This window comes from Vipera ursinii (assembly GCF_947247035.1).
Source record: "Vipera ursinii genome assembly, chromosome: 2".
NCBI lineage: Eukaryota > Metazoa > Chordata > Lepidosauria > Squamata > Viperidae > Vipera > Vipera ursinii.
Genome location: NC_139513.1, coordinates 56,728,971 through 56,742,009, shown reverse-complemented (window position 1 = coordinate 56,742,009; position 13,039 = coordinate 56,728,971). Strand labels below are relative to the sequence as shown.

The window sequence follows — 13,039 nt, the reverse complement described above, 5'->3', positions numbered from 1 at the left end:
TTTTTCATAAATTCATGTTTCTAACAAAATATCATTTCAATATGTCTACTCAATTTGTTGTGCTAACTAAAAATCTTCATATATTCATTTATTTTTAGGTCAAATTAAATAAAAAAATATATTTGTTTTTCTTCTAACAATATAGGAAATTGCTGCCCGTGTAAATCAGTCAGCTTTAGAGGCTGTCACTCCCTCACCTTCCTTCCAGCAAAGACATGAAAGCATGAGGCCAATTATGTAAGTCTCCAAACAGCAGAAAAGACACATTTCATATTTTGTAAAATATTTTTTAATTGTAGCATGTTCTGAGATTCATTGAAAGCTACTGCAAAATACGACTATTTAAATTTTGCAATGAAACTGCAGCTGGAATGTATATCCTTTTAAATTTAATTATTAAAACTATACTATAATTTGAGGACAGTTACAAATTAATAACATCTTCTGAAATTTATCTGAGGAGTAATCTAGATTTTACCATTCATGTGCTGTTAACATTGATTTTTCTGTAATTAAGCTTAAATAGAAAGTGTTGCCGCTTTAAAGAATCCACCCATTGGAGTTAACGTGATTTAAAACAACATCTCTTTTCATGTTTGTGTGAAAGCCTGAGTAAAGTTGAGCTGCTGGACTTCTTTCAAATAATTTTCTAAATATGCAGAGTGCTACTATTAATAAGTTCCAAAATTTTATAGTTGCTATTAAAATGTATAATTGTTACTTTGTCTCTTTTCTCTCAGCATTTTAAATAGAAAATCTGTGATATGATATGATTCCTTGATTATTATATTTGTGGGCAAAATACTTTCACATCCTTTGATCATTAGTAGGTAGGACGCTGAGCTTGTCGATCAGAAGGTCGGCAGTTTGGCGGGTCGAATCCCAAGTGCCGCATAACAGAGTGAGTGCCTGTTACTCGTCCCAGCTTCTGCCAACCTAGCAGGTCGAAAGCACGTAAAAAATGCAAGTAGAAAAATAGGGACCACTACGGTGGGAAGGTAACAGTGTTCCGTGTGCCTTTGGCGTCTAGTCATGCCGGCCACATGACCACGGAGACGTCCTCGGACAAGCGCTGGCTCTTCGGCTTTGAAACGGAGATGAGCACCGGCCCCTAGAGTTGGAAACGACTAGCACACATGTGCGGGGGAACCTTTACCTTTACCTTTACCTTATTCTATTGTTTGGATAATAGATTGCCTTTCATTATTTGTAAGAAAATGTTTGACTTCTGAATTTGATTAGTTCTTCTCTGCTGAAATGAAAGAGATGGTTAAGAAGGTTGAGCTGTTCCCTACTTTTCTTGCTTTTTCAGACAGTCTCGGCCTCCCACAAATCGTACAAGTAGCACTGGATCTTTGGGATCTGATTCGGCATCACTATCCGCACTTTCCTTGGACTCAATTGTTGCACCTGACACACCTATACAATTTGATATCATTTCTCCAGTAAGTGAAGACCAGCCTGGTCAAATAAAAACTCCAGGCCAGTCAGGCAGGTGAGAATTAACAAAAATGAAATACAAGCAAATAAATATTGTAACTCAATATTTAACACCTCTGTTGATACTTAAAACCTATGTAAAATAATCATCATCATGCTTTAACTTTGTTTATGGGTAGTGTCCTCACTTTCATCCAGGATCCTCTCCCCACACAAATTTAACTTATTTTTTATTCCCTTTACCAATTTTAAGAATGATTGTGCCGAAGCAGAGTTTGCTTTTAACTAGAGGTTTCAGCCACACTTCATATTTATTCAGATGTCTAATTAAGAGTGAAAGCTGATTGGCATTACCTGATGTTAAAACTGGTGGGGAAAATTATGTATACAAGGGAATTGGGTGGCATCAGGTTGTCTGTGTTTTATTACATTAATCCCTAGAGGTACTAGGATTTTTATACAGTGGGACAGAAAAGTATTTAGTCAGCCACCAATTGTGCAAGATTTCTAATGAATTAATTCGTACATTCCTCAGTAAAATAAGTATTTGGTCACCTACAAACAAGCAAGATTTCTGGCTCTCACAGACCTGTAACAACTTCTTTAAGAGGCTTCTCTGTCCTCCACTCGTTACCTGTATGAATGGCACCTGGTTGAACTTGTTATCAGTATAAAAGACACCAGTCCACAACCTCAAACAGTCACACTCCAAACTCCACTATGGCCAAGACCAAAGAGCTGTTGAAGGACATCAGAAACAAAATTGTAGACCTGCACCATGCTGGAAAGACTGAATTTGCAATAGGCAAGCAGCTTGGTGTGAAGAAATCAACTGTGGGAGCAATTATTAGAAAATGGAAGACATACAAGACCACTGATAATCTCCCTCGTTTTGGGGCTCCACGCAAGATCTCACCCTGTGGGGTCAAAATGATCACAAGAACGGTGAGCAAAAATCCCAGAACCACACGGGGAACCTAGTGAATGACCTGCAGAGAGCTGGGACCAAAGTAACAAAGGCTACCATCAGTAACACACTATGCCGCCAGGGACTCAAATCCTGCAGTGCCAGACGTGTCCCCCTGCTTAAGCCAGTATGTGTCCGGGCCCGTCTGAAGTTTACTAGAGAGCATTTGGATGATCCAGAACAGGATTGGGAGAATGTCATGGTCAGATGAAACCAAAGTAGAACTTTTTGGTAAAAACTCAACTCGTCGTGTTTGGAGGAGAAAGAATGCTGAGTTGCATCCAAAGAACACCATAGCTACTGTGAAGCATGGGGGTGGAAACATTATGCTTTGGGGCTGTTTTTCTGCAAAGGGACCAGGACGACTGATCCGTGTAAAGGAAAGAATGAATGGGGCCATGTATCGTGAGATTTTGAGTGAAAACCTTCCATCAGCAAGGGCATTGAAGATGAAACGTGGCTGGGTATTTCAGCATGACAATGATCCGAAACACACTGCCCGGGCAACGAAGGAGTGGCTTCGCAAGAAGCATTTCAAGGTCCTGGAGTGGCCTAGCCAGTCTCCAGATCTCAACCCCATAGAAAACCTTTGGAGGGAGTTGAAAGTCCGTGTTGCCCAGCGACAGCCCCAAAACATCACTGCTCTAGAGGAGATCTGCATGGAGGAATGGGCCAAAATACCAGCAACACTGTGTGCAAACCTTGTGAAGACTTACAGAAAATGTTTGATCTCTGTCATTGCCAACAAAGGGTATATAACAAAGTATTGAGATGAACTTTTGTTATTGACCAAATATTTATTTTCCACCATAATTTGCAAATAAATTCATTAGAAATCCTACAGTGTGATTTCCTGGATTCTTTCCCCCCATTTTGTCTCTCATAGTTGAGGTATACCTATGATGAAAATTACAGGCCTCTCTCATCTTTTTAAGTGGGAGAACTTGCACAATTGGTGGCTGACTAAATACTTTTTTGTCCCACTGTACCTGAATGAGCTGATCATTAAAATGAAAAAATTGAAATCTTGCCCAATTAGGAAAATTTTATGTTGCTTTTATTTCTTGAAACAGACTCATTTTGCCCTGTTGAGCATTCTTCAGGTTTTTTTTGTTTTTTTAAAAAGTATATTTTCCTTTCCTATTGCTTGCTTGCCTGCCCCAGCAACTTGGGTATTTCCTCTTGGAAACTCAAGAGAAATGTGGCAACCCAGGTGGTGAAGGCATATTCTGATGGCTTTCTTCCTAAGTTAAAAAAGGTGAGTGAAAATTATCTAGGCTTCTAGAGTAATATCTGTTAGGAAGATAAATTGTCCATTGTCCACAATTCTTTTCATTCCCCTTCTCTATCTCACTGGAGCTTCCATTTTGCATTAGTATATTTTACAATTATCATTTTAGCAATTGAGTATACAATATTTGTTACTCAGTGAAGTAAGAGGGCCCTAAATACTAGTGAATACTTAATTGTAATATTAAGGCAAGTCTTAATATAGTATAGTGAAAAATGTGACTAGAAACTTTCCAAGCCAAAGCAATTATCTCACTCATAACTGTGTGCCTTACAGTCTTACAAGTACCGTATATACTTGAGTATAAGCCGAATTTTTCAGCCCACTTTTTGGGCTGAAAAAATCCACTTCGGCTTATACTCCAGTCAACAAAAAAAAAAAGAACTTACCGAGGACTTGTGCGCGGCCGAGCTACTTTGCCTGACGCTGCTGGGGTCGCCCGGGCGCCTCTGCTCGCCCTCAGCAGCACCTGGCCCGGAATCACATGGGAAACAAGCCCGGCAGAGGAGCCGGAGCGGCGAGCAGAGGCGCCCGGCCCAGATCCTGCAAGGCCCGGCCGAGACACGCCCCCAGCAGCGGAGCTGCTCCGGCTCCTCTGCCGGGCTTGTTTTGAATGTGAGCTACTTTGCCTGACGCTGAGAAGACCCGCTTGGGCACTCGGGTTGGTGTCAGTCTCCGCAGGCCCTTCTCGTTTCCAGGAACGTCAAGCGCGCTTGGCTCCCCACCCCCACGGCAGGGCAGGGCAGGGCAGAGACTTGCTCGCCCTTCTGACGGCCCTGAAGAGAAACGAAGGGCTTGCAAACTTCCCGCGAGAAGCTGGGCGAAGCTGGGGCGTTTCAAGCCATGGCTCCTCCGGCAACAGTCGCTTAAGCTGCAGTTCATCCGGTTCCCCCAGCCTTTCCAAATATTCCAGGCTGGAGCATTCACTCCCTCCGCAGTTCCTCCAGCCATTACGAGCCGTTTCTGGTTAAGTTCAAACAAATACAAGCAGATTCAAGCCGTGGCTCTTTCCGCCCCGAAAATCAGCTGATCGGGCATTTCAAGCCGTGGCGTTTCAAAACGGCCACAATCTCCCGGCAAGACCTCCTCTGCAGTTCCTCCAGCCATTACAAAGCAACTCTGGTCAAATTCAGGCCGTTTCGGTCTAATTCAGGCAGATGCAAACAGATTCAAGCCGCGGCTCTTCCACCCGAAAATCAGCTGATCGGGCGTTTCAAGACGCGGCGTTTCAAAACGGCTACAATCTCCCGGCCAGACCTCCAGCTGCCTCACCTGACAATCAGGGAGGGGAGGGGAGGGGGGGAGGAAGGAGGAAGAAACCAGCGCACCCTTTGCCCTTTTATTGTCGCAATCAAAGAGGCAGGAGAATGCGGGGTGGGGAGGGGAGAGAGAGAGAGAGAGAGAGTAGAAATCCCTATTTTCGGAGCCGAGAAGAGAAGCGCGGCTACAGCAGTCGCTAGAGTTCCCCCCAAGGGGGCGGAGAAAGAAGAACTCTCGGAGCGTTTCTTTCGTAAATACGCGCGCAGGCACACACTCGCCCAGCCGCGCGCTTCGCCCAGCTTCTCGCGGGAAGTTTGCAAGCCCTTCGTTTCTCTTCAGGGCCGTCAGAAGGGCGAGCAAGTCTCTGCCCTGCCCTGCCCTGCCGTGGGGGTGGGGAGCCAAGCGCGCTTGACGTTCCTGGAAACGAGAAGGGCCTGCGGAGACTGACACCAACCCGAGTGCCCAAGCGGGTCTTCTCAGCGTCAGGCAAAGTAGCTCACATGCAAAACAAGCCCGGCAGAGGAGCCGGAGCAGCTCCGCTGCTGGGGGCGTGTCTCAGCCGGGCCTTGCAGGATCTGGGCCGGGCGCCTCTGCTCGCCGCTCCGGCTCCTCTGCCGGGCTTGTTTCGCATGCGAGCTACTTTGCCGGCCGCTGCTGAGGGAAGATCTCTGGAGAGGAGCATAAGGTGAGCTGCTGCATTTCCCAGCCTCGGCTTATACTCGAGTCACTAACTTTTCCCATTTTTGGGGGGTAAAATTAGGGGTCTCGGCTTATATTCGAGTCGGCTTATACTCAAGTATATACGGTATATTAAAACTAAGAGTTAGAAGAGGAATAACAAAAGGAATTATTTTCGCTTCTTATACATTCCTTTGTTAGCTTATAAACTCTTAGAACATATGATTGCCGAATGAAACCATCTGCTTGTAGATATGACTGGTTTTTCTTTCAGAACAGAAATTAATTAACCCCTGTTGCTCCTATTGAAAGTTTGTTGTAAGTTGAAATCTAATTCAAAACTAATATCCATAGAAAAACATCAAATTGAAATTGGTGTTTGAGGAAAAATGTACATGACAAAAATCATCTTCAGGCATTTTAAGTATACTCATTTATTCACACATGAATATCTATGCTGGCTGCTCCAAAGATGCCAGGAGGATTACATTAAGAATAAATCAAAGCACAAAAGCTCAACATGAGATGCAGACAGTAAGATTAATCCCATTTACATAATTCCCTCTGTCCTGAAGGCTTGCCTTGCCTTCAGGAAGGTCAACAGGGAAGGGGCCATTTTTATCTTGGAGGGCAAGCTATTCCAGAATTAGGCATCTAGAATGACGGCTCCCACTCTCAGAGAGAAGACTCAGACCCAGTCCTCCCTCATCCCGCTACCTTTGTACCAAAACTGGGGAAGCAGAGCGAGAAAAGGGCAGGTCTCTTACCTTGGCTTCGTACGCAGAGGGCTTCTCTCACTTCCGGCAGGCCTCATGAAAACTGTGTGCGTTGTCTTCCTGTGGCTCCTAGCAACTACGCACACAAACCAGAGGACGGAAGCAAACGCTCGCGAGAGCAGCGGGCAAAGAAACCGGCATTCAATGGAGCTTGGATCACATGACTCGGCGGAAGTGCCAAGGGGTTCCTTTTCCGCTCCATCACAATGTATTTTGGTATTCAGTCGCCATTTGTTGACGACTGTGAGGGTGGCGCCGGAAGAGTTGCACAAGAAGGAGAATGTTGTGCAAACAATCACTATATCACCAATGTTCCCCCGTGAGCCAGATAAAAAGACATGGCGGGCCGCATCCGGCTCATGGGCTGTAGTTTGAGGACACTTGTTCTAGTGCAACACCATGATTATGTGAAAGATTTTTATTGTGAAAATATCAAACTGAATATATTTTTTTAAAAATACTGTTCTGACCGTTTGGCTTTTAAGGATCATCTTAAGTTCTTCATTTGAAAAATGTTTTGATAAAGCTTTTCTTTGAGCACATACTGGAAGCCTAGAAAATTTTCACAAGTATAATGTAGAATAACAATGTCTCTGCTGAGAGCTAAGCATAGCCATATCCCATCAGTGCTTTCAGAAACTGTATTTGAAATTGTAACTTTACATAAAAAATTTAATATATTATTAATATCCCAACAGTGCTTTCAGAAACTGTATTTGAAATGGTAACTTTATATACATAAAAAATTTAATATATTATTAATATCCCAACAGTGCTTTCAGAAACTGTATTTGAAATGGTAACTTTACTATACATAAAAAATTTAATATATTATTAATATCCCAACAGTGCTTTCAGAAACTGTATTTGAAATGGTAACTTTATATACATAAAAAATTTAATATGTTAACATTAAGGGAGCATGCAGTTTGTGTTAAAGCGATTTGTTTTTAATGAATTTCTGTAAGTTTCTAGTTTGTAATACACGATTATATTTTCAAAAGCAGATAAAATTAACTTTCCAAACAATATTATAGTACGTTATTTTGTAATGAGTGGTTTTACAGTTTTTTCAGTTTTCTGTTAAAATATAGCTCTTTATATAAAATATCTCAAATTATTCTGAAATTATGAAAATTAACAGGTGTCCGTGTGCACTTCTGGGCAACCATTCAGTCTTATTGCTGTTTTTAATATAGCATGCAATTCTGTTAGACATTGATTTGATACCTTTTTTTTGACAGACGTACAAATCCTTTTGGAGAGTCTGGTGGAACCAAATCAGAAACAGAAGGTAGAGAGCAAAACTTAAACGAAATATAAAATATATAGTGTAGTATTGTATATTGCTGAAGAGAACAGATTGATAATTTTAAATAATATTTTGATAATTTGGCTGGAAGCCTGAGTTGAATGAAATAATTAAAGAAGGTACACAGGAAAACATTTCTTTATAATAAACAAGGGCACTTGTCCTATGGAATATATATTTTAAATATCTTAGGTTGCTTTCTTCAGATTAAGAGAGAATAATTCTTCTCATTGTTGGTGAGACCGTTAAAAGTCGTTGGCGCAGTTTGAAATTGCTCTGCCGGCAGCAAGATCTGACTGCTGGCCCAGTGACGGATTCTATTGCAACTCAGGGCCGTTTCCAAAGGAGGCAGAGGAGGAGAGGTCCTGGGGCTTATGGAGCGAAGGAACTGGATGAGGCTGTTGGCAGGCCCAGAGGAAGAGAGAGAGGCTTTTGCAGGAATTGGTGGTGGTAGTGGCAGCGTGCTCCAGGGGTGAAAAGAAGCAAGACCTCTTTAAGGAAAAGGTGGAAGAGACAGGATCAGAAAAAGAAAAGAAGGCAAGGTTGTCGTGCAGGAATACCAGCTAATTTTAGGGCTAATCCAGATGAAGCTCCATTTCCATCTGTCCTGTTTGCCATCGTTCGCTCCCTAGATACCAAAATGGACGATCTGAAACTTGACCTGGCCACGAACAAGGAGTGTATATCGGAGGTGGTGACCCTTTGAGAGCAGTATGCAATGAAATTTCATTTTGATGTATGCCGATTGGTGTACATTCAAAGTGACAATAAAGTTGTTCTTGTTGTTATTATTATTCTATTTAAATTACCTCTAATGATAGTTCACAAATTTCTTTCTATATTGATTTACATTAATAAATTGTTGCTATATCTTGAGCAAATTCATTCAGTTTTAAATACTGCATTGGATAGGTTTTATAGAATTAAAATAGATATATGTTTGATTCTTAGTTTCTCCTGTCGCAGAGCTATATTTGAAGTAATGCTAAAAGTGCAAGAAAATACTTCAATGAAAGAACTTTGCAGTAAACTAGGAAAATAAAGATACAACCAAAACTTAACTTATATTATAAAGTAAGCTTAAGAAGAAATGGAAGAAGAACTATCAAGTTTTATTTGTTATGCTTGTTTAATGTAAAAGTCCCTTAAATTATATTGTAGAATCATACATTATCCTTCCCTCACTATCTTGGTCAAACCACGATCTCACAACACTGCTTCCAGTTTAGTTAATTTTAATGTTAATTGAACAAAACAATTCTTCTCAGTCAAACCTAAGGGTAACTAAATATTGTGATAGAACTAGCAGAGCTTCTATACATTGCATTTTTAAAGAAATAAATTATAAAAGTTTTTAGGAAGCGTGTTTTCTGTGTCATGGCCCCCACTCTCTGGAGCACCATTGCTCCAGAGATATGGATGTTGCCCTCTTAGGCCTAATATATTTTACTGGATATTGACATACGATATATATTTGGTGTGTGTGTGTGTGTTTGTGTTTGTGTATACATAAAAATAAAATATTTCATAAGGCCAAAACTACAGCTTTACTTAAACTATATATTTATTATGCTCTTGCTCTAGATTCTATCCTTCATCAGTTATTTATTATAAGATTCCTTGGATCTATGGAAGTGAAATCAGATGAAAGTCCTGATGTTGTTTATGAAACAATGCGTCAAATATTAGCAGCTCGAGCTATACATAACATTTTCAGAATGACAGAATCGCATTTGTTAGTTACGTGCGATTGCTTAAAGTAAGTATATTCTTTTTCTAAAGGAAAGGATTGTCAAATACTTAATACATTTTGGCCTTTTTAAAATATCCATACATTTCTGAAATTATCCTTTGTAGGTTAATTGATCCACAAACACAAGTTACAAGACTCCGGGTAAGTTGTTAAAATAAAAGTTCTTAACCATCAAAAACCCAGTTACTGTTCAGTTTCATCCAAGTTTATTTTCTATTTATTGTTTTTGACAGAAAATTATAGGTTATCCATTTCCCCAAACCGTATTTCAGTTATCCTGAAACTACACATTATGAAAGTGGGTGGTCTAGCCATACGCTTCTACTTGTAAATTAGAAAAAAAATATGCAAGGAATTCGTGCTAATAGTTATAAAAGCCTAACTTAATTTGTAAGCTTTTGAGAATGCACTAGCATAAGAGTTGATGGAGCATAGTGAGTAGAAAGTCCGTGCTGAGAAGTCAGTAGGGCGAGTTAGAATGACTTTATTCTGAAACACAAATGTGAATTATTTTGGCTTTTACTTTAATAATCCAAAAGTATCTTTCTGTAATTTCATTTACCTCTGTTATTCAATGACAATTTTTCCCTCTCTGGACAGTTTCCTTTGCCAAATATAGTTCTGTATGCCACACACCAGGAGAACAAGCGTCTCTTTGGATTTGTGCTTCATACTTCAACAGGAAGAGCAGATGGTAGACCAACTTCAGTTTGCTACATATTTGAATCAAATAATGAAGGGGAAAAGGTACGTGCTTCAGTTAACATTCTTGCATTTTAAATTATCCCAAAGCTGTAAAAACTAGGGATATAAAAATCATTTAAGAAGAACATTCCCCCTCCCCCCAAGCAGATGATTTTATATAAACATGCAGGTGGAGTCAGCAGGAAGCAACTTGCAAAGAACCTCTGGAGTTCTTGGTGCTCTCTACTTATTTGCTTGCAGATATTTCATTACCCAACTAGGTAATATCATCAGTGTCAATTACCTAGTTGGGTAATAAAATGTCTTCTCACAACCAGGGAGCACCAAGAACTCCCCAGTTTTTTTGACCAATTTGTTCATCCTTTGTAATTATTTATTTATTTATTGAATTTATATACCGCCGTATTCCCGAAGGATTCAGGGCGGTTCACAGGGCAAGTTAAAAACAATACAAAAAGAGAATAAAATACAATTAAATTAATACAAGCCCGCAAAATTAAGATAACATTAAAATTGGAATTTAAAATTAATTTAATTTTAATTTAATTTAATTTAATATAATTTAAAATCCCTCAGTCCAGGCCAGACAATTCAAACAACCAGGTTTTTAAGTCCTGGCGAAACGAACGAAGGTCGGGGGCAGTCCGAAGTTCCATCGGCAGTTCGTTCCAAAGGGCGGGTGCACCCACAAAGAACGCCCTCCCCCTGGGAATCACCCGCCGGCAATCTCTAACCAGCGGAACCCTAAGGAGGCCCTCCCTGTGGGTGCGCACAGGACAATGGGAAGCTGATTCTGGCAGCAGGTGCTCCCTAAGGTAATCCGGACCCATGCCATTTAGGGCTTTATAGGTCATCACCAGCACCTTGAATCTCACCCGGAGGGCAACTGGAAGCTAATGCAGCTCGCGGAGAAGAGGTGTTACATGAGAATATCGGGAAACCCCCATTACTACTCGCACAGCTGCATTCTGCACCAGCTGAAGCCTCCGAGTGGTCCTCAAGGGCAGCCCCATGTAGAGAGCATTGCAGTAGTCTAACCGGGAGGTCACGAGCGCATGAGTGACTGTGCGTAGGGCATCTCGGTCTAGATAGGGCTGCAACTGGCGCACCAGGCGAACCTGGGCAAAAGCCCCCCTGGTCACGGCTCCTATATGATCTTCCAAACTGAGCCGTGAATCCAGGAGGACGCCCACGTTACGAGCCCTATCGACGGGGGGGGCGACACCTCACCCCCCATCATGAAAGATGGAGAAGAATGGTTCACTCGAGATGCCAGTATGCACAGCCACTCAGTCTTGGCAGGATTGAGTCAGAGCCTGTTTCTCCCCATCCAAACCCGAACTGCCTCCAGGCAACGGGACATCACATTGAGGGCATCACTGAGTTGGTTCGGGGTGGAAAGAAAAAGTTGGGTATCATCAGCGTACTGATGATACCCCACCCTGAAACCACGAATGATCTCACCCAGTGGCTTCATATAGATGTTGAACAGGAGGGGAGAGAGGACCGACCCCTGAGGAACTCCACAAACAAGAGGCCTCAGGGTGGACCTATGCCCTCCCGTCAACACCGACTGTGAACGGCCCAGGAGGTAGGAGGAGAACCACCGTAAAACAGTGCCCCCCACTCCCAACCCCCTGAGACGCCGCAGTAGGATACCATGGTCGATGGTATCAAAAGCCACTGAGAGATCTAATAGGACTAGGACAGAGGAGCAACCCCTGTCCTGAGCCCACCAGAGATCATTCATCAGCACGGCCAATGCAGTCTCCGTGCTGTACCCGGGCCTGAAGCCCAATTGGTACGGGTCAAGATAATCAGTTTCCTCCAGGAACAGAGGAAGCTGATGTGCTACCACACTGTCAACAACCTTCGCCAAAAAGCAAAGGTTGGAGACCGGACGATAGTTATTCAGAATAGCTGGATCCAGGGCAGGCTTCTTGAGAAGGGGTCTCACCACCACCTCCTTCAAGGCGGCAGGGAAGATACCCTCACTCAAAGAAGCAGATATCACTGCCTGGAACCAGCCTTGTGTCTCCTCCCGAGCTGAATAAACCAGCCAGGAGGGGCACGGGTCCAATAAACAGGTGGTAGAGCTCAGCCTCCCCATAATCCTGTCCACCTCGGGAGTCACAGGATCAAACTCAGTCCAGATAATACTACTCTCAAGACCGCTCGATTCTTCCCCATCAGACTCTGCCCAGTCAGAGTCCAAACCAGTCCGAATCTGAGCAATTTTGTCCGCCAGATGCTGGCTGAACTCCTCGGCCCGCCCCTGTAAGGGCTCCTCCCTCACCTCTTGATTAAGGAGGGAACGAGTTACCCTAAACAGGGCGGCTGGGCGATTATCTGCGGACATGATGAGGGCAGCGAAGTAATTACACTTTGCTGTCCTCATCGCTGCGAGATAAGACCTAGTAAAATATCTTAGATAAACGGGTATCAACCGGAGGGTTGGAGCACGCCACCACTTGGAGACAGTGGGGGCGTGATCCCAGATGTTGATATGGCCCTCCGTGCAGCCGCCTGCTACCATTCCCAATTGTCGTGGGGATTTGAAACCCCACCCCACAGCCGGGAGAACCAAAGGTCCCCAACCCCAAGCCCGTCTCGCCGGGAACCGTCTCCGGCCTGGACTGACAGCCGGGTGATAAAATACCCTTATCCCTCACACCCCTATCATTCACCCCCCTCCCTAACCCCCTAAAACAACCGGCTAAAAAACATAGTAGGGGCTTTTTAATCCGATTCAGCCAACAGCCCCTATCTATGCCCAACCACCTCTCAGGGTCCCAACAATTGGGCCCGTCCTCAAGGGAGATGGAACACAAGGCGATAGGTCGTGCCCAGGAGGCAG

The 13,039-nt window shown here is 42.9% G+C and overlaps 1 protein-coding gene across 2 annotated transcripts in view; it reads left to right on the top strand.

The window, feature by feature from the left end:
• Positions 1 to 13,039, top strand: part of APPL1 (adaptor protein, phosphotyrosine interacting with PH domain and leucine zipper 1) — a 46,495-nt gene that overhangs the window by 26,532 nt on the left and 6,924 nt on the right. For both annotated transcript variants that reach the window (XM_083352922.1, XM_083352923.1), the window contains 6 exons: positions 146 to 237; positions 1,313 to 1,495; positions 7,657 to 7,706; positions 9,309 to 9,483; positions 9,582 to 9,618; positions 10,078 to 10,224. In XM_083352922.1, the coding sequence (XP_083209048.1) occupies positions 146 to 237; positions 1,313 to 1,495; positions 7,657 to 7,706; positions 9,309 to 9,483; positions 9,582 to 9,618; positions 10,078 to 10,224 (684 nt within the window). The remainder of the gene's footprint in view (positions 1 to 145; positions 238 to 1,312; positions 1,496 to 7,656; positions 7,707 to 9,308; positions 9,484 to 9,581; positions 9,619 to 10,077; positions 10,225 to 13,039) is intronic.